At 51.5% G+C, this 26,407-nt stretch overlaps 2 protein-coding genes across 2 annotated transcripts; one reads left to right on the top strand and one right to left on the bottom strand.

The window, feature by feature from the left end:
- Positions 1-363: 363 nt before the first annotated feature.
- LOC129502018 (proline-rich proteoglycan 2-like) lies at positions 364-1,991 on the bottom strand. Its single transcript, XM_055313367.1, has 3 exons — positions 1,873-1,991; positions 888-1,422; positions 364-390 (listed from the first exon to the last, which is right to left on the bottom strand). Exons 1-3 carry the CDS (start codon positions 1,989-1,991, stop codon positions 364-366), a joined length of 681 nt encoding a protein of 226 aa, XP_055169342.1.
- Positions 1,019-21,547, top strand: CHAF1B (chromatin assembly factor 1 subunit B). Its single transcript, XM_055313759.1, has 14 exons — positions 1,019-1,115; positions 1,980-2,115; positions 3,117-3,249; positions 5,362-5,479; positions 5,991-6,094; positions 8,121-8,217; positions 9,707-9,791; positions 11,369-11,462; positions 13,867-13,936; positions 14,036-14,127; positions 16,107-16,269; positions 17,389-17,772; positions 19,573-19,667; positions 20,798-21,547. Exons 2-14 carry the CDS (start codon positions 1,990-1,992, stop codon positions 20,887-20,889), a joined length of 1,653 nt encoding a protein of 550 aa, XP_055169734.1. The 5' UTR covers positions 1,019-1,115; positions 1,980-1,989; the 3' UTR covers positions 20,890-21,547.
- Positions 21,548-26,407: the final 4,860 nt, after the last annotated feature.

The raw sequence follows: 26,407 nt of genomic DNA on the forward strand, positions 1-26,407 counted from the left end.
GAAGCAGGCTTCTTGTGGGAAGTCTGATGCAGGACTTGATTCCAGGACCCTGGGATCACGACCTGAGCCGAAGGCAGACACTCAACCACTGAGCCACCCAGATACCCCCCGAAGCCCATTTTAAATGCCCTCTTCTCTTCAAACTTGCCTTGAGCCTTCAAATCCAAAATAAGTGCACCCTCGGAACTGTAGAGAGCACTTTGTTCCTTCCACACTCCCTTTTTTCCCCCACACTTTTTTTTTTCACACTTTTTTTTTTAAGTTACATTTAAAAAATGTACCTGACTACAGGAAGCCCGTAAACACTCTCTGTGTTTTACTGATGCTTGGAACTCCAGAGAGGGCGACGGGGCCTGATGCAGGTCACAGACACTCGCTGTGAAAGAGCACCTGTGACAGAAGGGATGGTCATGGGCGGGTCTCAGAGTTCAGCCTCCCCACCTGGGTGATAGGACCACTCTTCCTTCTACTGGGCTGTGAACTCCCGGAGGGTAAGTCTCCACTGCATATCCAGCACCGGAGGGCAGCCCGGGTGGCTCAGCGGTTTAGCACCTGCCTTCGGCCCAGGGCGTGATCCTGGGAACCCGGGATCGAGTCCCACATCAGGCATCCCTGCATGGAGCCTGCTTCTCCCTCTCCCTCTGCCTGTGTCCTCTCTCTCTCTGTGTGTGTCTCATCATGAATGAATAAAAAAAAATCTTAAAAAAAAAATAAACATTAACCAGCACCGGAATAGGGTCCCCGCATCCTGCAGATGCCCAGTAAATGTCTGCTGAAAGAACTCATGGAGAAGGGAAGAAATGATAGAAAGGAAGAAATGATTGAATGAATGGGTCGATGAACTCATCCACTCCTCCCCGCGAGGCCTCGGTCGTGCACGTAATTACTGCATTGGCGGGAGTCGGCGGGGATTCCGAGCACCCGCAGCCCGGGGTAGGGGCGGAGCGCCGAGTGACCCCGCCCACAGGAGGGCGGGGCGAGCGGACAGCCCCTCCCACAAAGAGGCGGGTCCCGCGGAAGTCCCGCCCACGCGGAGGCGGGGCCTGCGGCGCGCGGGAAGAAGCGCTAGCGGCGGCGGGAGCTGGAGGCGCAGCCGACTGGCCGCGGCCCTGCAGGTACTGCTCCCCGGGCGCTGGCCCCCGCGTCCCCCCGGCCTCCCGGCGGGGCCGCGCGGGCGGCGAGAGGGACTCGCTGAGGGCGGGCCGCGGGGGCTGGGCAGAGCTGCGGGGCGGCGCGCGTTCGGGCGGCGCCGTGCGGCCTCCTCCCGGCCGGGCCCGGTCTCGGCGTCCCGTGCGCTCCGGCCCCGCGGCCGCAGCCCCAGGGGCGCGGGGGTCGCCGGCGGGCCCTGCCCCGGGCGGCGCCTGGCTCCCCGGGAGCGCCCCGGGCCCACGGAGCGGGGCGGCCGCGCAGCAGGGCCGGGCCCTGGATTTCCTCGGCCCGGCTCCCCGGCTCCCCGGCTCCGGCTCAGGGAGGCGTCCCAGGTGCCCTTGCGGAGGTGTCCGGGGAGAGCGCGACGCTGCCTCCCCTCCCCTCCCCTCCCCTCCCCTCCCCTCCCCTCCCCTCCCCTCCCCTCCCCTCCCCTCCCCTCCCCTCCCCTCCCCTCCCCTCCCCTCCCCTCCCCTCCCCTCCCCTCCCCTCCCCTCCCCTCCCCTCCCCTCCCCTCCCCTCCCCTCCCCTCCCCTCCCCTCCCCTCCCCTCCCCTCCCCTCCCCTCCCCTCCCCTCCCCTCCCCTCCCCTCCCCTCCCCTCCCCTCCCCTCCCCTCCCCTCCCCTCCCCTCCCCTCCCCTCCCCTCCCCTCCCCTCCCCTCCCCTCCCCTCCCCTCCCCTCCCCTCCCCTCCCCTCCCCTCCCCTCCCCGGCGCGGCGGCCTCACTGCCGAGCGGGCTCCCGCGCCTGCCCCGCTCGAACACTCCATTCATCCCCGACGGTTTTCAGCTTTTCCTCCGCCTTCGGGGGCGGATTTGTCTCGGCCCCTTGCAGACCCGGCGGCATGAAAGTCATCACTTGCGAAATAGCCTGGCACAACAAGGAGCCGGTGTACAGCCTGGACTTCCAGCACGGCGCGGCGGGCAGGATCCACAGGCTGGCGTCGGCGGGCGTGGACACCGCGGTCCGGGTGAGCGGGGCGCGGCGGGGCGGGGCGGGGGCGGGGCGGGGCCTCCTCCCTTCCTGTGCTCAAAACCTGTGTCTGCAGACTCAGGCCGCCCTGCCCCCAGCCCAGGCTGCAGACGGGTTCTCAGGGCCGCGAGTGAACCGTGAGAGCACAAGAAAGCTTGCTTTATTCCTTGGCCAGTGCTTCCTAGATGGATACACTGCATGCTCCTTATTTGATTATTATTATTGTTTTTTAAGATTTTATTTAATTATTCATGAGAGAGGGAGAGAGGGAGAGGGAAGCTCCATGCAAGGAGCCCGACGTGGGACTCGATCCTGGGACCCCAGGGTCAGGCCCTGGGCTCAAGGCAGCGCTAAACCGCCGAGCCACCCGGGATGCCCTATTTTTATATTTTTTTTTAAAAGATTTTATGTATTTATTCATGAGAGACGCAGAGAGAGAGGGAGAAGCAGGCTCCCTGCGGGGAGCCTGATGCGAGACTCGATCCCAGGACCCTGGGATCACAACCTGAGCCAAAGGCAGGTGCTCAACCAACTGAGCCACGCAGGTGCCTCCGATGCAGATCGTTTTAGAATCCTGAGCCAGGGATCCCCTGGTGGCGCAGCGGTTTAGCGCCTGCCTTTGGCCCAGGGCGCGATCCTGGAGACTCGGGATCGAATCCCACATCGGGCTCCCGGTGCATGGAGCCTGCTTCTCCCTCTGCCTGTGTCTCTGCCTCTCTCTCTCTCTCTGACTATCATAAATTAAAAAAAAAAAAAAAAAAAGAATCCTGAGCCACTTCCTAGTGGGAACACTTGGCCCCAGAAAGAGGTAGGAGGGAGGGTAGCAAGTCGTGGGACTGTCTAGGTTTCAGATGGAAATTCCATTTTACATGTATCCAAAGACAAGCTATTTCCTTCCCGAAAACTAGCCTGGTATTGTTTTGGTAAGTGTTTAGTGTTTAACAGTGTGGTAGGTGTTCACTCTGTGTGTCTCGGAATGAACGTTTTGGTTATCGACAGATCTGGAAGGTGGAAAAAGGACCCGATGGAAAGGCCATTGTTGAATTTTTGTCCAACCTTGCTCGCCATACCAAAGCTGTCAATGTCGTGCGTTTTTCTCCAAATGGGGAAATTTTAGCATCAGGAGGAGATGGTGAGTATTAGTATTATCCTTCAAAATTCCTTAGAAACCAGATACCTTTCTGTCTCCTGTTAAATAGTGAGATCTGAGCTAGGTACACTTTTTTATTTTTGAGGTCACTTGACCTCTCGATCCGTCATTTATTTTTTATTTTTTTATTTTTTTTGTTTGTTTGTTTTTTAAGATTTTTGAGAGAGAGAGGGAGTTGATGAGAAGGGGGGGGTAGAAGAAGAAGCAGGCTCCCGGATGATGTGGGACTGGATCCCAGGACTCCGGGGTCATGACCTGAGCTGAAAGCAGACACTTAACAGACTAAGCTATCCAGGCACCCTCAATCCGTCATTTAGATAGTTCAGTAAAATAGCGTTCTGAGGAGCTTGAGGGGATGGAGGACCAAAAGCTTAACCTGAGCAGAGCTGTTTATAAATGGCCGCTCCTCCACCCCACTCGTAGGGACCAGTAGGAAGGTGCTTACCATTTTGTCAAAGTCCCAATGCAGTCCTCCTGGCCTTGTTTGATTGCTAGTTTAGTATCCAAGTGATCATAGTCTTTCCCATGTCTTTGTGTGATTAATTTATTTAAAGATTTTACTTATTTATTCATGAGAGACACAGAGACAGAGAAAGAGAGAGAGAGAGAGAGGCAGAGACACAGGCAGAGGGAGAAGCAGGCTCCATGCACCGGGAGCCCGATGTGGGACTCGATCCCGGGACCCAGGATCACGGCCTGGCCTGAGGGCAGGGGCTAAACTGCTGAGCCACCCAGGGATCCCCTCTGTGTAATTAATTAATTCACCTGAGGGAGTATTGTCTGAATGGCCCTCTAAATTATGTTTGCTTGGTGGAAGTAGAATGATTCATATTTTCTGCTTGTGTTTAAATGGCATTAAACTACTACAAAAAAAAGTAAATCTTTTTTACTGTGTTTTGACACCGAAACAGTCTAGAAGTTAGTACAAAATAAAACACATCACAGGTTTTTGTTTGCAGAAGGAAGAAAGAGATCTGGTTAACTCCAGTGCCACAATGTCCAGAGTGTGTGGCACAGAGAGATAGAAGGTGGGGAGCGTCACTGGGGGAGGCTGGCAGGCTATCTTCTGTGAGGTTGCACAGGGGAGCTCTCGTTTTGCCAAGTCCTTTGGCCCTAGAGGGTCAGAAACCTGCTGTTAGCAGTAGAGAGTGTCCACTTGTCAATGTCGAGGCTGATCTCCTCTTCACCCAGCTCCCAGGATTACAGCTTAGCGTGAGCACACTTGTGCCCATACAGCCAGCTCAGTCACTGTCCTGCTGGCACTCAGAGCGAAGCTGCATGGGGCTCTGACTTGTGTGGTGAGTTGGGGTCCCAGCACAGGGAGTTAGAGCCCCCAGACAATTGATGACAACAGGCTGAGGTATCTGATGTGTCTGTGGGCTCACTGTGTGCTAGGCATCATGTTGTGCTACATACATATTAACTCATCGAATACTCTAGACAGAGTAGACAATACTCTAGACTCTAGATAGTCTGAGGTAGGTATGCATTTTACAGAGGGGGTAGCTGAGGAGTCCAGATGCTAAGGCCTGCGGACACAGCTGGGCACGATTTGCCAATCCTTGCTTAGTGGCTCTTTGTTTCCGCCTATTCAGCTGCTCCTGGGTTATGCCTTAGGATGTGTTAACGTAGTCAGCCGCTCTGCAGCGGTATTTTGCTGGCCTGGGGACCCTTCTGTTTAATAGGCCTTTATAGCCTGATCGGGTTTAATAGCTCTGATCGGGTATCAGTTTGATTTTGGAGTTTTAGGTTAGAAGGCAGATTGTCCAGATTCTTACAAGTCACTCATTGTGACCACAGTATCTATTGAACAATGTAACTAGGGTTTGGTTTTTTTTTTTTAAGATTTTATTTATTCATTCAGGAGAGAGAGAGAGGGGGGCAGAGACACAGGGAGAGGGAGAAGTAGGGTCCTGCAGGGAACCCGACATGGGACTCGATCCCGGGTCCCCAGGATCATGCCCTTGGCTGAAGGCGGTGCTAAACTGCTGAGCCACCCGGGCTGCCCGTAACTAGGGTTTTAACACCGTAGCAGCCCAGAAAGGAGGGAGCCTGCAAAAACCATGGCTCATCTGTAACCACATCGCTCCGCAGATGCTGTCATTCTGTTGTGGAAGGTGAATGACAACAAGGAGCCAGAACAGGTTGCTTTCCAGGATGAGGATGAGGCTCAGCTGAATAAGGAGAATTGGACTGTCGTGAAAACCCTGAGGTAACTTGGGGAGGGGCTAGACGAGTGCTTTATCTGACATCTCTAAATGGATTCGACTCACATGCATTGGGTCTTGAACTCACAAGAGTTCTTTTTTCTCTTTATTTCTCTTTCTTTTTTTAGAGAGAGAGTGGGTGGTAAAAGAGAAGGAGAATCTCAAGCAGGCTGCACACCCAGCTTGGAGCCCACCCAACGCAGGGCTCGATCTCACGGCCCTGAGATCCTGACCTGAGCCCAAACCCCAGAGTCTGACACTTAACCCACTGAGCCACCCAAGTGCCCCAAAATGGGTTTTATTTCTGCTGTAAAATTTTCCTTAGATTGAATTCATTATAAAGATATGACTACCCCCTGAAGGAGTAGCAGATCGTAACTGCGGGTAATATAGTTCCAGTGGAAATTTCTGAAATCCTAATCCATGGTCTCTGAGTTTGCCTGTAGACTTTTTATGCCTTTTTCTCTCATTAAGACAAGATTTGCTTTTCCCCTCCTTCTCCTCTTCGGATTCCAGGGGCCACTTAGAAGATGTGTACGACATTTGCTGGGCAGCTGACGGGAATTTAATGGCTTCTGCCTCTGTGGATAACACGGCCATCATATGGGACGTCAGTAAAGGTAGCTGACATGTTTCTCTTATTGTCAGGGGGAAGGAATATTCCACGTGGCTAAAAAGTCTAACCTGCTTTATCTTTAAAGACATAGGAAGAGTTTCTTAGTGAATTGGAATAAGGTGTCTGGCTCAGCACTTGAGGATGCCCATGTGTCGTGGATCCAACTCTATTTTAGGGTCCCAGTCAGAGTGGAAGCGGCTTAGCCCTGGTGCCCAAGCAAAGTCCATCCTGTGTGCGTGGGGGTGCAGACATGCTGGGGGCAGGGCTCATGCCTGCCTGGAACTCAGGATCTTGCACAGTTTAGCACGTTGTCGTAATCGATGGGCACTTGAATGCTCTGTGTTGGGATAGGTAGGATCAGGTGCCTGTCTGAGATCAAGGATGGCCAAGGTGCCTCCCTCATTCACAGAACTTATTCTCTGATTAGGGAGATAGTAGCATGTGGAAAGTTCTAAAAATGGCAGCAAAAGGCCAAAAGCCAGTTAGTGGCTAATGCCAGCCTGTTTTTGCCCCTCTACAGACCGTTACTCGACCTTGATGTTTCCTCCCAGGCAAGAGGCTTGCCCTGCTCCTGTCTGGTGTGCAGGCTGCTGATCCTCCCCAGCTCGAGAGCCCTGGGAGGGAGTCGGGGTGGAGTAGGCCTCCCCCTGTGCTGGCTGCACCTCTGGTTATCCACTCTTTGACCCAGACCAGTGTGGCGTCAGTAGGATAGTGCTGGGAGGCTTCTCCAAGCTCAAGGAGCACAAGGCAGGGAAGCAAGGCATGGGGGTTACTCTGGGGAAGAGCCTCAGGCCAGTGGGAGCAGCAGGTGCAAGGGCCCTGCACATAGCCGCTAGAGTCCCCGGGCAGGTCGATTACGAAGTCCTTCAGAGAACCCCACACAACTCACGCACCGGCTGGATGACAGCAATTGTGGGTTAAAAGTCTCTCTTGTAAATCTCAGAGGATGTTTGGGGAGATGTCATCACCCACCTTAATGTCCCAGACTCCCCAAAAAGACTTGCAGGAAGGCCGGGGGTGGGGGGAAGTTAGCCCAAAGCACACCTACTGCACATCATGGACATCGGGTGGGTCACAGGGTCAGGGGCAACTCTTGGAGGGGAGTGGAAGCCAGACTGCAGAGGGCTGAGAGGAGGAGGAGAAATAGGGGGAGGCGAGTGAGCGAGTGTAGATCCCTTTTCAGAGGAGAGGGTTTAGGGGGCTTTTTTTGTTTTTGTTTTTTTGAATGGCCAGGGCTTCATGCCTCCCTCCTCTTTTTATCCAGGTAATCTTTGTGCGTTACTGGTTTATTTTATTTTACTTAAAGATTTTAATTATTTATTCACAAGAGACACAGAGAGAGGCAAAGACACAGGCAGAGGGAGAAGCAGGCATCCTGCAGGGAGCCTGATGTGGGACTCCATCCCAGGGACCCTGGGATCACGCCCTGAACCGAAGGCAGACGCACAACCACTGAGCCACCCAGGTGCCCTGAACCTCAGTTTCATCTTCATCATGCCAGTTCCTTTCCATCTGGGTGTCTGTCTCGGCCACACCATGAATTCCTAGAACCTTTTTTCCTTGTACACAAGGCTCGCGGTCATATACCTCCTGCCCTCCATGTTTTGCCATTTTGGCCTTGGATGTAACCCTCTAGAAGTCTCCCTGACACATTGCTCCACGTGCCTAAGCCGCCGGCCCCCCGGATCTGCTTACAGTACCTGCTGCTTCATGATCCCCTGCATCCTGCCCGCCCAGATAGCTCAACTCGGCTGGTCCCCTTCTTGACCCTCACCACTGCCTCACCAGCCGCCCATCTGTATACTGTGCTGCCCGCTGATAGGTGTGTGTCTCCCCCGAAGCTGCGGGCTCCTTGAGGGTAGGGACTGTGTGGGGTCCTCTCTGTCTTCCCAGAGCCTGACACAGACTGCAGAGCAGAGGCTCCGTCACCGGCTGCAACACAATGCAGTGGTATAAAGGGCACAATGCTTCGTTTACTCCACTTGTGCTTGAGTAGGTTCTGGCAATGCTGTTGTGTGCTTTGTTCGCAGGACAAAAGCTCTCCATCTTTAATGAACATAAAAGTTATGTCCAAGGAGTAACCTGGGACCCCTTGGGTCAGTATGTTGCTACCCTGAGCTGTGACAGGTGCGTCTGTCATCTTCTCTGTTGGCTTGAAATTTTCTGCAAAGCTGTTTTCATCACCACTTAACTAAAAATAAGGCAAAGTCTAGGTTTGATTAATCTATCCATCCATCTATCTGTGTTCTTGGTTTCATATAAAGCATTGGGTTTTACTATTATTCTTAGGCCATAACAAGAAATTGGAAACTAATTAGGGAGGCGCCTTATATTCAGTGCTTAGTAAATCTTTATTGAATGGGTGAATGAATGCATAGAGAGCTTTGAATTACATTTGAATTTCGTGGGCAGTTTTTAAAGAAAAGGTGTTTTGTAAATATGACTTATGAAAGAAGGGGTACTTAGCAGTAGGGTTCGATATTTTTTTCTTCTTTCTTTTTTAAGATTTATTTTTAAGTAATGTCTACACCCTGTGCTAGGTTGAAACTCACAAACCCTGAGATCGAGTTGTATGCTCCACTGGATGAGCCAGCCAGACACTCCCGTTTCGTTTTTTTATTATAATTCACTACTGCAGTGATTTTAATGACTCTACTTATATTAATGTAGACATAGAATATTTTCTTTTTAAAAAAAATACATATATATATTTTAAAATTACTTGAGAGAGAGAGAGAGAGTGAGAGCAGGAGCATGAGCAGAGGGAAGGGCAGAGGCAGAGGGAGAAGCAGACTCCCCACTGAACAGGGAGCCCGATGTGGGGCTCAATCCCAACCTTGAGATCATGACCTGAGCTGAAGAGACACCTAATGGACTAAACCACCCAGGCGCCCCTGTTTTGCCTTTTTTGAAAAGAGATTTTACTGCTGTGTTTACTGGTGTCATGTATTTCATTGTGTTCTTGGAACAAAGAACTAAAAATCAGAGGTGCTAGATATTTTATTCATCAGTTGAAGTAGCCCTTTTGAGTATTTATCCGACTACTTTTAATCACCTCTGATTTCAGATGGCCCAGCAATGTGGAAGAGTTAGGAGATGCTATGGAAAATAAACACTGCTAAATTGTATGTGCACTTATTTTCTGATCTGTGTATATTATTCAGGCAATCAGGAGTTGAAACGATCTGATTAGCTAAGTGGGAATAATATGAATTAGCAACAACCAAATTTATCTGCTGGTGTTTACCTTACTCTTGCAAATCCCTGGAGGCGAGACCATTTGACACAAAATAAACGTCACTGCAGTTCTACAAATTGTCCCGGGGCCCAGTGTCCGAGGCCTGAAAAGGCCAGGCCTAAAGTACATCTTCCTTGACAAATTGGAATATTCACTAAAAAATGAAGTTATGACCTCTTTCCTCACTTTCACTAGTGACCTCCATTGGGTGGTTTGCTTCTGTCATAATTAGTTAGCGTGTGACAGTGTGACAGTCACTGTAAGTGGTCTTACAGGCTGACACTGTTTAGTGGGTCTTCGGTTTTGATGCTAGATTGCTTCTGTGTGGAACACTTCATTCACCAGAAGAGGTCACTCAGACTCTTCTTCTTCCTATAGGATCCTGAGGGTATACAGCACCCAGAAGAAACGTGTGGCTTTTAACGTCTCAAAAATGCTGTCTGGAGTAGGGGCTGAAGGAGAGGTATCAAATATTTGAGCTACTTTAAGCTGTGCTTCAGTTGAGACTTAGAAAGTCACAAGCACCTCTGCATCTTACGGCTGAACCACTGGTCTCAGGCCCATGACCCTTGAGCTACCAAGTACTTCCTCAGATCCAGTCGAGGCTCAGTTAGGCCGTTGGGCTGATCTGTGTGGAACTGGGGACATCTGGGGGCCAGGGGAGAGCGCTGATGGTGGATGGAGGTGTTTGTTCAACCCTGGCTCACTGTGGAGTCATCGGGAAGCATGAAGACACATAGGTCCCCGTCCGCGTCCCCCTAGATGTGATTCACTTGACTTGAAGTGGGCAGGGTGTCTGGGATTCTGAGGTGTAGTGAGGGTCGAGAACTTCTGACCTCGGGGGACCCCGGCACTGTGCCACAGGAAGGCAGGTGGGTCAAGCATTGGATTGCCTGGTGGGAGGCAGTATGCCATCTTGGCCGGTATGGAGAGAATGTTGCTAGCAGACAGCAGAGACCCGGCCAGTGGTCGTAGAGGAATCAAGATGACAGATGCAGGCACTTAGGCAGAAGGGAACAAAAAAGGGATACGGTGCAAACCCAGTCCTCAGGCAGCCGGCCAAGGCCAGGTGGGCCGTGAGCTGGCCACACAGGAGAGCTCACCCACAGTAAGGAGGGTGATGCTGGGTCTTTGGGTCCTGGAGACCTAAATGCTTAACGTTTATCACGTGTAAGCAAGTGGGAGCAAGAACTGTCCCACACAGGTGTTCAAGACATGTTTGAGAAGAGGATTATCAGTTCAATAGCGGACTGTTTTCTCTAGACGAAGTGTTCATTAGCTTGGAGGTTCTAAGTGGACACAGATAGCAAAGGGCGCCCAGTCATCGTCTGGCTTTCCCCCCCAGTCTCATTCTCTAGACAAACCGCTGTTGACAGTGTGCTGTGTTGTCACAGAGGCTTTTTACAAAGATAACTGTAGAGCCCTCCACACACACGTAGACTCGTAAGCACACACAGCTTTCCTTAACACAATGACAGTTGGTCTTTATGAGGGATTACTCTTGCAGGCCTTTTTTCTTTTTTAAAGATTTATTTATGGGATGCCTGGGTGGTTCAGTTGTTGAGCATCTGCCTTTGGCTCATGATCCCAGGGTATGGGGATTGAGTCCCACATCGGGCTCCCTGCAGGGAGCCTGCTTCTCCCTCTGCCTATGTCTCTGCCTGTCTGTCTCTCATGAATAATTTTTTTTTAAGGATTTTTTTATTTTACAGAGTTGGGGGCGGTGGGGAGGGGCAGAGAGAGAGAGAGAGAATCTCCAGCAGACTCCCCACTGCACACAGAGCCAGATATGGGGCTCGATCTCCCCACCCTGAGATCGTGACCGGAGCCAACATCAAGAGTCGAACCCTTATGAACCCTTATCTGACTGAGCCACCCAGGCAGCCCTGCTCTTGCAGTCTTAAGTGGTTGTTTGATTTGTGATCTATTTAATCTATTATTATGTGAGTAGTAAATGATACTATGTAGATAAAAAGGAATTGGTAAGCTTTTCTTGTGAGTGTAAAGATTTGGACTAATGTTTAAACTTGTGTGCTGCAGGCAAGAAGTTACCGGATGTTTCATGACGACAGCATGAAGTCATTCTTTCGTAGACTTAGTTTCACCCCTGATGGATCTTTGCTCCTCACACCAGGTGGGTTTAACAAGCTTTTTTTTTTTTTAAGATTTTTATTTTTAAAAATTATTTTAATTTTTTAATTATTTTTGTAAGAATTTGTTCATTTATTTGTGAGAGACACAGAGAGAGAGAGGCAGAGACACAGGCAGAGGAAGAGGCAGGCTCCATGCAGGGAGCCTGACACGGGACTCGATCCCAAGTCTCCAGGATCACGTCCTGGGCCAAAGGTGGCACTAAACTTCTGAGCCACCCCGCTGCCCTTTTTTTTAAGATTTTATTTATCCGTTTAGAGATTCAGAGTGCTAGAGACAGCGTGAGCTGGGGGAGAGGCAGAAGGAGAGAATCTTCAGGCATACTCCTCGCTGAGCACAGAGCCCCATGCGGGGCTCAATCTCACAACCCTGAGATCACGACCTGAGCCAACATCAAGAGTCGGACACTTAAGTGACTGAACCACCCAGGCACTCCAAGAATAGTTTTGAAAGTCTGAAAAATAATACTTGAGCAGCTGTCTGCCTGACCAAATGTCAGCAAATCCTGTGGCGCTACTATTACCAAATCAATATGGTTATTAGTACAGGAATAAACAAATGGGTGGGCCAGAACAGAAAATCCAGAATCAGTCCTGAGATCAAAGGGAATTTACTGTCTGACTTGGGTGGTATTTCAGTGGGAAGAATGAATTACTGAGTGAATGGTGCTGGAATGTCTGGCTACCTGGAAGAAAATGATATTGGATCCTTCACTTACATATAAAGATCAATTCCATGTTATTCAATACTTAAATATAAAAGGTGAAAACATAGGAGGACGTCCTAGGACAGGGAAGACCAGCTTAAGACTGGAAACCCGGAAGCTCTTAAATGATAGGCCTATTTGAGTGCGTTTGACTAGGGAATCTTCGTATAGCAAAGACCCAGGAAGCACAACCTGCCAACAAATAACTGGAAAATACTGTTTACTGTATAGGCAAGAGAGCGCTTATGTATATATACATACAGGGGCTCTTCCAAATTGATGAGAAAAAAAAAAAGAAAAATCCAGAAGAAAAAATATGTATATACAAAAAGGCAGTTTGTGGAAGAGCAGATCTGCGTGTTCACACACAGGAAAAGGTTCGGAGACTCAATGATAGAGAAATAGAAAGTAAAGTGACCTATGATTAGGTACCTCTCTGTTCTTTTCAGACTAGAAAAATGAAAATATCTACTGCAGATGGGCAAGCAGAGTGTGGTTACTGCTGGTGGGAATGTGAATTGTTCACAGCCTTTTCAGGAAACAGTCTGGTCACCATTAAAGGCACATTCCCGTCAGCCCATCTGCCCCTCATCCTAGACTCAGTCTTTATGAAAATGTAATAGAAAAAGTACATTGTCAACCATGCTTACTGCAAGTGTTGTTTGTGGTTGTGGAAAGACAGTACTGATGGACAAGACGGGTGAATGGATTATGGTATTTTCATACCAGTGACCGTCAGGCAGCCGGGAAGAGGATGCATCACCAGGTTAGCTTTCGTGAGTAGGCACCTGGGCCGAGCAACATTAGGAGAGGCGTAAACAAGACCCCTTCTCAGGGAGACAGACTGGAGACTCTACTGTATGAATAGATGTGCAGTTGAGTTGTAACTGGTTGCAATGGTTGTGTGAGTGTGGAAGAATGGGGGAGAGGATCCCTGGTTTGTTCAAATGGGTCACGTGGGGATGGCAGTGTGGGCTGGGTGGGGAGATAGTAGAAAGAGTACTGATGGGGTCTCTGCCCCCTGCCCCCATCTGGTGGAGATGAAGAGGTCACATGTGAGGCTACATGTGTGTGTGGATCAAGAAAGAGGTGTCCAAGGGAAGCTGTGGTTGACGGTCCTTCTCTGGCTGGGTCTGGCCTGGTTTTAAGGACGACCCCAGGGTGCGTGTAGAAGAGCTCAAATGTGGGTTCTCCCTAGAGGAAGGTGAGCCGCTGCAGGGGGTTAGGGCTGTGGCAGAGGCCTGGGTCCCCCCCTGCAGCCTGGCTCCACCAGGCAGGTAGGAAAGACGAGAAAGGCTCTGGCTGGCAGCCACACTCAAATCCAGGGGACAGAGCCTGGGGATCTAATGAGAGCGTTTATCCGGCAGGAAGTGGCCGGGCAGAGGGCAGAGGTCTCCCATAGCAAGGCCCTCCTGCTCCCATTCTTCCTCCCCAGGCCTGAAGCCATGCCGAGTGGTGGGGTTACCCCGGGGGTGGGGCGGGGAGGTGACAGGTGGGTAGAGCTGGAGTAAGAGCTGAGCCCAGACTGGGACCGTTTGTATTTGTCCTTGGTCACAAAAACATTGTCCAGGGCATACAGTGAGCGGGGAAAAGATTTTACAAGCCAGGGTTGCATGCTCATGAGTTTATCTTCTTCAGTCTAATAAAATCTTGCCTTTTCTCCCTATCCCTGCTTCCCTAGCTGGGTGTGTGGAATCTGGCGAAAACGTAACAAATACAACTTATGTGTTCTCCAGGAAAAATCTTAAAAGGTACGCAATTGAAGAAAGAGTTGAGATGTTTACCCTTTCTTTTTTGTTTTGTGGTGAGTAACAGTGCCCTTTCTAAGAAGGCCATGACCAATCTTGCAGGCCTATTGCTCACCTTCCATGCCCTGGCAAGGCGACGCTCGCTGTTCGCTGCTGTCCCGTCTACTTTGAGTTGAGGCCAGTGGTAGAAACAGGTACGTCAGAACCACAGTAGTCGTGTTCTGTTTTCTCTGAGGCAGGTCACTGGGGTGTGGGGTCTTGATTGGGGTTTTATCTTGTGGGGAAAGGTATGTGGGTTTGGTTCAGTTTAGTTAACTTGGAAAAGCTGGAGCAAAGACAGTGTTATCAAAAACGTGTCCATTTTTTTGTCTTGTCCAGAATACCCTTTTTTCACTTAACTCTAAAGGAATAAAGGACTTTTATTCTTCTACCGAAGCAGGTCGAATGCCATTCATTTTTCCTATGCTGTAAAATTATATATGAATTGGATTTTCGTTTTTTAGGGTTTTTTTTCCCCCCTCCATCTAAATAGATCTTGTCCATGGCTTTAAGCAGTCGGATTATGATGAGTCTTGGTGTGGTTTCCTCTGATTTCTTGTGCATGGAGTTTGTTGAACTCTTAGACCTATGGATTTACAGTTATCACATTTGGGGAATTTTGACCATTATAGCTTCAAATATTTTTTTTCTTCACCAAGGATGCCACCTACACTTGCATTAGGCCATTTGACGTTACTCCCTGGCTTGCTAATGATCTGTCTGCTTGTTTTTTCCCCTCTCGGTACCTCAGTTTTCTGCATTACATATTCCGTGTCTCTATTTAACATGCTCCATCTTTCCTCTTGTTTCTTGAGTAGATAGAATACAGTTTAAGATTTTATTTGAGAGAGAGGGCACACGAGCAGCGGGAGTGCAGAGGCAGAGAGAGAAGCAGAGTCCCCACTGAGCAGGGAGCCTGATGCAGGACTCGATCCCAGGGCCCCAGGATTATGACCTGAGCAGAAGGCAGTTGCTCAACCAACTGAGCCCCCCACGTGCCCTGGAATACAGTTTTTGTAATGACTCTTAATGTTTTTGTGTACAAAGGATTGGCTCTGATTTTTCTTCCCCTCTCGTATGGGTCACATTTTCTTCTTTGCTTGCCTGGTAATTTTCTGTTAGATGCCAGACATCGTGACGGTGCCTTTCGTGGATGCTGGATATATTTCTACAGATGTTCTTGAGCTTATTGTGAGACACAGTGAAGTGCCTTGGAGGCACCATGCTGCTGCCTTTCATTCGGCTGGACCAGCAGCATTTGGTCTACAGCTCATTTCCCCACTACTGAAGCAAAGCAGCCTGAAGTACTCTAGTCTGTGCCCCAGGAGAGCTAGGTTTCCCGCTCTCCACGGGCACAGCTTCAGGCTGAGAGCTTCACAGGCTGGAGCGAGCTTCAGGAATGGCTTTCCCTTTCCTGTAGTTCTTGCTCTGCCCTGGCGGTTTCCGCACATGCTCGCGCCCATCAGTGCTCCGCTGGAGACCTGCCTGTGAACCCCAGCCACCTGGGCCCTCCAGCTCCCAGCTCCATCCTGTCGGCTCAGGCTTCCTCTACCTTTTCCAGGCCTAGAAGCTCAGGCAGTAAGCTGAGGCAGATGGAGGACTTCCTCTTTACTTTCCCTCCCTTGGGGATCACTGTCCTCAGAGTCTGATGGCCGAGGCCTTGAAAACCATCATTTGGCATATTCTATTTGGTGTTTCCTTTGCTTCAGGTGGGAGGGCAAATCCGGTCCCTGTGACTCCATGGCTGGAAGCAGCAGTTTTTAACCTCTTCATCCTTTATGTGAATGCATATAATTAAGTGAAGGACCATTAAAACGTCACTTGACATTTTTCTCGGTGACCCTTGTTTTTCCTTATCAGAAAGCAGCTCCTCAGCCTGACCTGTGTCACTCACACGTCCTGTCTTGTGGGACCTTCTGGTGCCCACAATTCTCGGATCAGGACCTGATACCCTTGTTGATTCATGTGTGGTTCTCCTTAGAACTGGACTCTAGTGAAGCACGCACCAAAGTGGCCTTCAGTAACGTGATGTCATTTATGTCTCCCAAGAGAGGACTTTTGGGGGGAATTTGTTTCCATTGGGACCTTTGCATTTGCTTCTTGTTTTCTGACCTTTGTTTCCGCCTCCGGGCAGACAGACCGTCACAGGAGCCGGGTGCGGAGCTGGTGCGCCTGCCCTACCGCTTAGTGTTTGCTGTGGCTTCCGAAGACTCGGTGCTCTTGTACGACACCCAGCAGCCGTTCCCTTTTGGCTACGTGTCTAACATACATTACCACACGCTGAGTGACGTTTCCTGGTGAGTGGCCGGTGTTGAGGGTGCAGGCGGCACGGTGTGTGGTGTCCTGGAGTAGACCCTTGAGTCAGGGAGCATTTCAGCACTATGGATGGCTTTTGTGGCCCATGTTTACCAATTTCTTTCTTTCTTTTCTTTTCTTTTTTTTTTTTTTTTTTAAGATTTATTTGAGGGGCACCTGGTTAGCTCAGTTGGTTCAGCATCTGCCTTCAGCTCAGGTCATGATCTCAGGGTCCTGGGATCAAGCCCTGTGTTGGGCTCCCTGCTCAGTGGGGAGAAGCAGGCTCCCCCTGCCCCTCCCCCTGGGCTTGTGTGCTCTATGTCAAATTAAAAAAAAATTTTTTTTAAATATTTATTTGAGAGAATGTGTGCGAGCACAGGTGGGGGGAGTGGCAGAGAGAGAGAGGGAGAATCTCAAGCAGATTCCCTGCTGAGCACGGAGCCTGGTGCAGGCCTTGATCCCAGGACCCTGAGATCGTGACCTGCGCAGAAAGCAAGGGTCACTTAATCTACCCACCCCCCGGGGCCCCCACCAATTTCTTCTGAAAGGAATTAATGTGAGAGGGAAAGGCATTTCTAGTTTGCTAGGATACCACTTCCTATTCTAACAGTAATAGCTAAAGGGTGCCATTCAGAGGCCTCGGGTTTCCTCTGGTTCTCAAGCTGGGAGGTGCCCGCTGGGTTCCCTGGTTGCTGGGGGCTTGCCAGGCGCTCTGGCAGGAAGCCCCCATCCGCGAGCTCCTGCCGTCCAGACCCGTGCCCTTCTGCCGGTGGTCCTCTGTGCCCCTGGATATTCCCTGGTCACCACCTGCTCATGCCCAGCTCCGGCCTGGGCCTGCCCACCCATCCCCTCTTTCTTGTTCTTTGTAACTTTTTCTCTTCCTTTAATTTTCTTCTTATGTTAGTGGAAAAAGGGGCCTCGCACCTTCAATTTGGTGACTTTGAGGACAGTCCCGAGACGTGCCAGTGCCTGAGAAAGTCGAGCTGGGGGCTGGGAAGGAAAGGGTGGGAGTGAGCAGCTCACAAAGCGTGAACTTCCACATTCCAACTAATAAAGAGCCAGAAGATGGGCCCCTGGACTTAGCACTGTTTCTAACCTTTCCTCCTGTTCGGGGAACAAAGGTCCAGCGACGGCGCCTTCCTGGCCATTTCTTCCACCGATGGCTACTGTTCCTTTGTGACATTTGAGAAGGATGAACTTGGAATACCTCTGAAAGAGAAGCCGGTTTTAAGCGTGAGAACTCCCGACACGGCAAAGAAAACCAAGAGTCAGCCGCACCAGGGGTCCTCCCCAGGACCCAGGCTGGCAGAGGGGACCCCCACCAGCAAAGTCCAAGACCCCAGCAGTCCCTGCACGCCCCCGCCTCAGGCAAGACTGCCTCCAGCCCCAGCGGCACCTTCCGAGGAGAAGGCAGCCCTGCAGCCCAGCACTCAGAACCCCAAAGCACCCCCATCCCGGAGGGTCACCCTGAACACACTGCAGGCCTGGAGCAAGACCACACCCCGGTAAGAACTTTGGGTGGAAGAAGAAATCATCGTTGCAATTAAAAAACAAAATAGAAATGGGAAGCCCCCAACCTGTAACGGGACAGACAGGTGCCCCGTCTTGCTGCCAGAGAGATTCGGAAACATGGGACCTGAACGCCAGCTCCCTGCTTATAAGCCCTCTGGTGGGTCCCATTTCCACCTATTGGGCAGGGTCCAGAGCCCTGTGCACCACACACTTCACTCTACCCCCCCTCACCCCCCACCCAGGGCCATTCCCACAGGCCCTGCCTCGCCCTGGGAGCCCTGATCCCTAGCCCAGCCCTGGAGGTCAGGGCCCTTGGCACCCCTGTGCTGTTCCCTTCCGCTGTAAAGCCTCAGCCATCTGTGTTCTTGGTGACACTGGGGTCCTCCTTGAACGTCCCTTTAGCCCTTCTTCTGTCCTAAGATGTCACATTCAGTTGCAGGAGTTTGGTTTGGTTTGGTCTGTTAGATTTAGAGACCCCTTAAGGCAGGAAGCACATCCCCCACCCCCCACCCACATTCTCCTGCCCAGAACCATCTCAAGCACTGAGCAAGAAGTAAGAAACCAGAGTAGCCTCTTGGTTTTTATGACATCCATTGACTGGCTCATGGGAAGTCTGGCCTGATACTGGGCTCCAGGTGACATGGAGACTTCACATCACGGTGGCCTCCGCTGCCAGCACAGCCCTTGTTGGCTGCTGCCACCAACGTTCTTCCCTGAGCTGGAGGGGGTTGGGGGACCTCACCCCACAGACTCTGTTCAGCCCTGTCCCCAGGCCCCCTCCCTGCTAACCCCTGCCCAGCCCTGTCCCCAGGCCCCCTCCCTCCTAAGCCCTGGTCAGCCCTGTCCCCAGTCCTCCTTCCTCCTAACCCTTCTGCTGGACCACCCGAGGAGGTGGCCTGGGGAGGGAGCAGAAGCTGACAGTGCTAGGCTCTTCTGGAATCTGAGTGCTGCAGGTTAGCAACCTTTTTCTTTTGTTGTTGTTGTTTTGGTGGGTGAAGGGAGTGGGAAGGTGTTCTTTGAAATACGGTATGAAGGTTTTTCCTCTTAATTTCTTTTCTTTTTTTCTTAAAGATTTTATTTATTTATTCATGAAAGACAGAGAGAGAGAGAGGCAGAGACACAGGCAGAGGGAGACGCAGGCTCCATGCACAGAGCCCGACATGGGACTCGATCCCAGGTCTCCAGAATCATGCCCTGGGCCGAAGGCAGGTGCTAAACCACTGGGCCACCCAGGCTGCCCCTCCCTCTTAATTTCTTGCAGTCGTCTTGCATCTGTAACTTTAAAATCGAATCTTAATTTTTTGTGTGTGTGTGCCCCACGCATCCTAATTTTCAACAACTATTTGTTTTGGAGCTTTCCATAGTAGGAACCACATCTGCTCGCTGTATAGATGCAGCGTCCATGGCTTTTCAGCATACCACTGGAGATTAAGACAGGTCTTGAAACTTTCATTCATTCATTCATTCATTCATTCATTTATTTATTTATTTTTAAAGATTTTATTTATTTATTCATGAGAATAAACCGCTGCACCACCGGGGCTGCCCCGGTCTTGAAACATTTAGATGGCTAGTTAAGGTTTGACTATTGTAAATGTGATGATTGAACCTAGTACATGAAACATCGTCTTGGGCTGCCAGGTAAGTGGGCACATCAGTACCCTGCATGGTCTGATCAGCTGGAAATTTGAAATGTTTCCTTTGGGTAGTTGTGAAACTTAGTATCCTCATAAATGATTCCTGTGACACTAATGAGCCCTGTACCCCTTTACTTTTTTTTTTTTTTAATCAAGGAGGATAAACTTAATACCCTTAAAGACCGATACTCCACCGAATTCTGTACCAACCAGTGTAGTTTCCACCCCTTCGGCAGAACAAACTCAGTCAGGTGAGTGATACTGTTACTAGTTTAATATACTTAAAGATACAGTATCTTTTTTGTGTTTTTGGAAATGAACTATCTACTCTTAAGTCTGTTCTGAGAAAGCAGGGATGCATCTTACTAGACCCTCATTCAGCCCCTCTGGCTGCCTATGTGCAATCAGCAGGAGGCCACCTTCCCATGCACCTATGGTAAAGGGGTATGGGGGTTCAGGAGGTGCTGTAGGTCAGAGCTCAGCCCCCTGGGCACTGCTGACAACCTGGGCTGCAGAGTTCTTTGTTGTGGGGCTGTCCTGGGATTGTAGGATGGCGGCACCCACTGTCCCCCACCCACCAACTTGGGACATTCTCAAAGGTCACCAGATAGTGCCCACTGTTCCCTGTGAGAGGTGAGATCACCAGGCTGTTCACTTTTTGTCCAAGCACAAAGTTCATTCTGTAAACATCAGTTCTTTTTTTTTAAAAAAAAAAAAAAGGGAATATAAGGGAAGGGAGAAGAAATGTGTGAGAAATATCAGAAAGGGAGACAAAACATAAAGACTTCTAACACTGGGAAATGAACTAGGGGTGGTGGAGGGGGAGGAGGGCGGGGGGTGGGGGTGAATGGGTGACGGGCACTGAGGGGGACACTTGACGGGATGAGCACTGGGTGTTATTCTGTATGTTGGTAAATTGAACACCAATAAAAATTAATTTATATAAAAAATAAATAAATAAATAAATAAATAAAATTATTTTTTGAGGGATGCCTGGGTATCTCAGTGGTTGAGCATCTGCCTCTGGCTCAGGGTGTGATCCTGGGGTTCTGGGATCGAGTCTCGCATCAGGGTCCCCGCAGGGAGCCTGCTTTTCCCTCTTCCTGTGTCTCTGCCTCTCTCATGAATAAATATATAAAATCTTTAAAAAAATATTTATTTGAGAGAGTGTGTGTGCAGTTGGAGGGGCAGAGTGAGACTTAAGCAGACTCCCTCGCTGAACGCAGGGTTTGATCTCACAACCCTGAACTCACAGCCTGAGCCGAAACCAAGAGTCAGACGCTTACCCAGGTGCACCGTCCAGGCGCCCTGTAAACATCAGCTCTTAATTTTAAAGAAGTGTTCGCTTACTTGCCAGCCTGTGTGTGTGTTCACGTTCCAGAGATGCCCGGAGACCCTCGCGGCAACCCTCCGGAGCTCAAGCGGCCTCGACTCCACGAACGCGAAGGCAGTGCCCAAGGGCTGGACCCCTGAGGAGACCCATCTGGGGGCCCCGTGTGCACAGAGAGGGGGGCTGGGCCGGACGCACTGGAGACCAGGGGCGTTAGGTGGAGCCCAACAGACACTCGTGAATTGATCTCTGTAACTAAAGATACGCATGGACCAGGTTTTCTCCAGAACTGTGTTTGCTCTTGCATTCAACATACATTTTTACCTCGGAGATGTGAACATTTTCATGGACTAAATCCTCTTTTTGATGAGTTTCTGAAACGAGCAGTTCAACCTTATTTTGCATGAAGCAGTGACTTCTCCCTTGAAAATACACGGAAGTACAGACAGGTTGCAAGTGGACGCTTCTAAAGCAGGAATAGAAAGAGGAGAACAGTGTCGGAGAAGGTCTATTCTGCTGAATTGACCTTCCCCATAGTCGATTTTTAGGAGTTCTTTTGCTTTCTGATTTTAAAGGTAATAATGCTTGTTCTGGAAAGTTTAGTGAGAATAAGGCAGGAAAACCGGGTCAGGGTGGGCCTCCGCCCTCCTGTTACCATCAGGAGGAGCCTGGTTGCTGTTGGGCATATTTATTTCCTTGACCTTTTTTTTTTTTCCTCTTAGGGAGAGAGAGTTGAGATACAGTTTGGTAACCAAATAGGTTTACTTTTCAGATTGATTTTTCAGAGTAAAAGAACTTTCCGTAGCAATTTCTGTCTGTGCCTTTTCTGTCTCCCTTCCTGTGGGGAGTAAAGCAGCGTCATGGGCCGGGGCGCACACAGGGCAGCTGGCTGCAGGAGGCTCCCACGGGGTCGCGTGCAGCGCCACGGCCGCGGCTGCTGCTCACGGAGAGGGGGTGCCACCGAGGAATGTCGTGATGCTCGATGCCAGTCACTTTGGGATAATGAACACCGTGAGTCCTGCAAGTGAGACCCCCCCCCCCCCCCCGAAGCCTAGATTTCTCTCCAGTCTCGGAGAGATCACAGCTTTCAGGAGCCCTGGTCAGATCCGACGGGAAGTGGCTGAGGAGTGAATGAATGTGCCCCTTTGAACTCTGGGCAGCAACAATGGAAGGAATTGGAAAAAGGATCAATGTGTTGCTCGGTCCATAACCTGGTTAACCAGGAAGAGAGTTTGCCTCCCTTTTAGATGCGAAGGTGTCACACGGGGGTTAATTTACAGTGTAGAGAACTAGAAGGTGAACGGATGCGCAGCCGTGAGGATCCGGGGGTGGGTCACGTTCAGTGTGAAGATACTTTAAAATGTCAGACGGTATCTGTTTTGACCAATGATTCTCAGCCTTCGCTGTCTGCTGAGTCTTGGTGCCTGGGTACCCTCCACCCCCGCCCCCGGAGGGACGGCCTAAGGGGACTGGGGCATGGTCTCCACGTAATTCAGATGCCCAGCCAAGCCTGGGAAATCGTGAGAAGAGCTTTCCCTGCATATGTTGTTTTCTGGTTAAATCACTTCCATGGAAAGCTTTTGCTTGCTTGTTCTCATCATCATCGTGGATTGGCAGCCTGGTAAGGAAGCTCTGGTCTCGGGATCCCTGGGTGGCTCAACGGTTGAGTGTCTGCCTTTGGCCCAGGGTGTGATCCTGGGGTCCTGGGGTCGAGTCCCGCAGCCTGCTTCTCCCTCTGCCTGTGTCTCTGCCTCTCTCTCATGAATAAATTTTTTTAAAAAATCTTAAAAAAAAAAAAAAAAAAAGGAAGCTCTGCTCTCAGCCTGAAAAGATAATGTGTGGGAGATGCCATTGGCTCTTCCAAAAAAAAGATCAATTTAGACGTCCTGCAGCTGGAGCGAGGAGCGTTCTGCGGCCATCGATCGCTGTGCAGAGAGGTGTGATCCTGGGTCCCGCGTTCTCGGTGGGTGAGCCTGCTGTCCTGGCCACGCACCGCACTTGTCTACGCATCGTCTCTTGTGCGCCAATGATGGGGGCAATGGGGAGCCCCTTCAGCCTGGAGTATGCGGTATAGGCATCACTAGTTGTCGGTCAGCTGTCACTGAATATAAATCACGGAATCATCCATAAAAGCCCATGTGATGGGGATGCCCAGGTGGCTCAGCGGTTGAGAGTCTGTCTTCAGCCTGGGGTGTGATCCTGGAGACCCGGGATCGAGTCCCGCATCAGGCTCCCTGCCTGTTTCCCCCTCTGCCTATGTCTCTGCCTTTCTGTGTCTCTCATGAATAAATAAATAAAATCTTAAAAAAAAATAAAGTTAGGGCAGCCCAGGTGGCTCAGCGGTTTAGCGCCGCCTTCAGCCCAGGGCATGACCCTGGAGACCCAGGATCGAGTCCCACGTCGGGCTCCCTGCATGGAGCCTGCTTCTCCCTCTGCCTGTGTCTCTGCCTCTGTCTCTGTCTCTCATGAATAAATAAATCGTTGGGGTAAAAAAAAAAAAAAGCCCAGGCGATGTTACCTCCGGGTCCTGACCTTTTTGAAAAGGTCTGTTTCCATCCGGGTATTTAGTAGGGAAGCCTGTGCAAAAGGAGCCTGGCCTGAGGGCCGGGCGGTATCCCCTCGTGAAATGTCACCGTCAGACTGGCCTCCTCGCCGGGGCCCTGCAGCTGCCTGTTCCTCAGTGCCACCGACTGTCTGGTGGCCCCCTGAGCCCACGCCGTTGTGGAGGAGCCGCCTCCCTCAGGGCGCCCACCAGGGCAAGGGCGCTGCAGCAGGGAGACCAAGCGTGTGCCCCAGGGGGCAGGTCCAGCTGTCACATCCCGTCCCCTCCCTCATTTTTGTCCTGCGGCCACATCTGTGGTCCGAAGCACTCACCCGCACATTCACGGTGCCGTGGATGCTTCTTAGCAACACAGTTGTGTCTATTTTAACAAGTGGGTCCTGAGTCCTTGGTTCTGGAACCTTCCAAGTGGGGAGAGGGGAGGGCAGAGGACGACCGGCCCGGCCCTCCCCCACCCGGAGTCTCAAGAGCCTGCAAGTTCCCTTTGTGACCTCACTGGAGTTCAGAGCACTGCCTCCCCCCTGCTGCGTGGACACCTCTAACGGGGGGATGGACCTGGGACAAATGGCCCCACCTAAGGCAGGGTCCTTACAGCTCCACAAACTTTCACTCTGCCCCCCTGGGCAGGAGAGAGGGTGAGGAGGGAGGCAGGAGGGTACCTGGGGTCAGCCCCCTCTCCCCCCCCCCCCAGGTTGAAGTTAACAGGTACCTGGGCTCCCATTTGGGGCCCCTGGAGGCGCTGTCCCCGCCGATGTGCCCCAGCTCCCGGGCTCCACCTGCCTCGGGTGGGCCAGGTCCCGGCCGGGCTCGGTGCCGACTTGGCCGGAGCGCCCTGGATGCAGGCCTCAGCCCCTGACAGCTGGTCCTGGGGGGGCACAGCTCAACAGATCGGGGCGGGAGACGGTGAAGAAGGTGACACGTGGGAGTCCATCTGTCCAGCCATCCCTCATCTGTCTCCCCAACACCCAGGTAGGTAGCAGAGCAAACGTTAGGGACAAAACACACAAAGCCCCTCCTGGAGCTCGCCATCCGGTCGGGGGAGACCCACAGTCAACCAGAAAGTCCATGTGAGAGGAGAGGACTATGGGAAAGAGCAGAGCTGGGTGGAGCGGCTGCGCATGAAACAGGCCTGGGGTGGGGGGCACAACAGGGTGGGGACGCTCGGCGGGGGAAGGAGCAGGCGAGTCAGGCCTTCCAGCTCCTCCAGCAGCAGGGTCACCTCGGCGCCGGGACCCATGTGCTGCACGGACAGGCTGGGGGTCTCGGGCTCCTCCTGGAGCCCTGGGGATGGGGTTCGGGTGGCCCGGCCCAGAGGGGGACAGGACCCCTGGCCCGCTTGTCACAGGGGAGGTGCCAGCTGTGTTCCAGGGGGTCTCTGACTCCAGCTCCAGGCCAGAGCCACATGTCACGCAGCCTCGTCTTCCACTTCCTGCTTTTCAGCCCATCCTGGGCCCTTGGGACAAAAAGTTGTCAGAGCTGGTGGCCGGGGAAGGTGCTTCCTTCGGCTCGGCCGCTGCCCCCAAGTCCTGCCTTCCTCAGCGCAAACAAGGGCAGCTCGGGGAGCGGAATACTCCACCCCTACCTGAGTCCTGGTTTATTCCCTTAGAGCTTATTTTTTTTTAAGATTTTATCTATTTATTCATGAGAGACACAGAGAGAGAGGCAGAGACACAGGCAGAGGGAGGAGCAGGCTCCATGCAGGGAGCCCGACCTGGACTCGATCCTGGGTCCCCAGGATCCCACCCCGGGCCGAAGGCAGTGCTAAACCGCTGGGCCCCCGGGCTGCCCTCCCTTAGAGTTTAGCTCAGAGACCCTGGGAAGCCGGAGTTCTTGCCCCTTTGAAAGCCGTGGTAGCAGGTGCTTAGTAGCAGTTGTGTGGGGGACGAGCCCCTGGCCTCATGTCTTAATACCCCACAGGACCTGATGTCCCCTCCTGTCATTGCACGGGGGCTGGGAAGGGCATTTCTAGTGTCAGATCATGACTTTGAAGCACATCGGGTCGCCCTGCCCTGGGTCAGGTCCCTGGAGGAAGGCATGCTCGGCAGCATGTCGGTGCCCGCAGCAGCCCCCTCAGACCTTCTTTCCCCTACAAGGTCCCTCTTCTGGCCCCATCCCCGCCAAGGTCAAGGACCTGCCACCACCAGCGCTTCCCGGCCCTGCACCGGGGCACCTGTGGGGCTTTACAAAACCAAACCAAACTGACTCAAACCGAGGCTTTGTCCAGATCCCAGAATCGGCTTCTGCAGGTTGGGGAGACACCCAGGCAGCCACTTGCATTTTTAAAAACTGGGGAGATGCAACGGGTGGTGAGAGCTACGGTGGGGAGGCCTGTGACATCTGAGACGCCCAGGGAAGGGCAGTGGAGACTCTTTGAACTCAAGAATTTTTATAAAGAAACTATGGGTTCAGCTATTCAACTGGAGGCCAAAGCTTAAAGAAGACTTTGCCACCTGACTCCAGCGTCACCTGCTTCTACCAAAGGTCACAGGAACGCGCTGATGCCATTGAAGCCACCTCCAAGCTAGCGGGCCACAGGGCTGCCCGGCTCATTTTGAACAGGGGTCCATGAATTTGGGTTCCTAATGACAGTACTTGAACATGCCACGGGGGGGCGATATTGCTAGTGCTTCTCTCCACTGTCAAATGTAGACACTAATGCGTTTTTATTTTTAGATGTTTAAAAATTTATCTATTCATCAGAGACACAGAGAAAGGCAGAGACACAGGCAGAGGGAGAAGCAGGCTCCCTGCAGGGATCCCTGATGTGGGGACTCGGTCCCAGGACCCTGGGATCATGACCTGAGCCAAAGGCAGATGCTCAACCCCTGAGCCACCCAGGTGCCCTGGAACTAATGTATTTTTAATGAAAAGATTTTAAATCCCATTGTTATAGAATATTATCTATTGCAATTCATTTTTCATGCTTATTACTTTCTATTTAATTACATGCTATTTTGTTATTGCAAAGAGTTCTATAAACCCACATCATATACTGCATCGGAGCGCCCCCACCCCACTGTGAGAACTTCATATACAAATAGCTAGATTTAAAAGGTGTTTATGTTAAATGCAGCCACAAGTATAATGAGCTTGAAGAAGCT

This window comes from Nyctereutes procyonoides, unplaced genomic scaffold (assembly GCF_905146905.1).
Source record: "Nyctereutes procyonoides isolate TBG_1078 unplaced genomic scaffold, NYPRO_anot_genome, whole genome shotgun sequence".
Classification (NCBI taxonomy): Eukaryota; Metazoa; Chordata; class Mammalia; order Carnivora; family Canidae; genus Nyctereutes; species Nyctereutes procyonoides.

Excerpts from the sequence above, each read along its gene's own strand:
- LOC129502018 (XM_055313367.1), bottom strand. The coding sequence starts at position 1,991 with ATGCCGCCGGGTCTGCAAGGGGCCGAGACAAATCCGCCCCCGAAGGCG. Across the intron at positions 1,423-1,872 it reads GCGCGGGAGCCCGCTCGGCA|GGCCCGGCCCTGCTGCGCGG; the intron begins GTGAGGCCGCCG and ends GAGGAAATCCAG. Across the intron at positions 391-887 it reads CGCCGACTCCCGCCAATGCA|GTGCTCTTTCACAGCGAGTG; the intron begins GTAATTACGTGC and ends CTTCTGTCACAG.
- CHAF1B (XM_055313759.1), top strand. The coding sequence starts at position 1,990 with ATGAAAGTCATCACTTGCGAAATAGCCTGGCACAACAAGGAGCCGGTG. Across the intron at positions 5,480-5,990 it reads ACTGTCGTGAAAACCCTGAG|GGGCCACTTAGAAGATGTGT; the intron begins GTAACTTGGGGA and ends TTCGGATTCCAG. Across the intron at positions 11,463-13,866 it reads ATCTTTGCTCCTCACACCAG|CTGGGTGTGTGGAATCTGGC; the intron begins GTGGGTTTAACA and ends CTGCTTCCCTAG.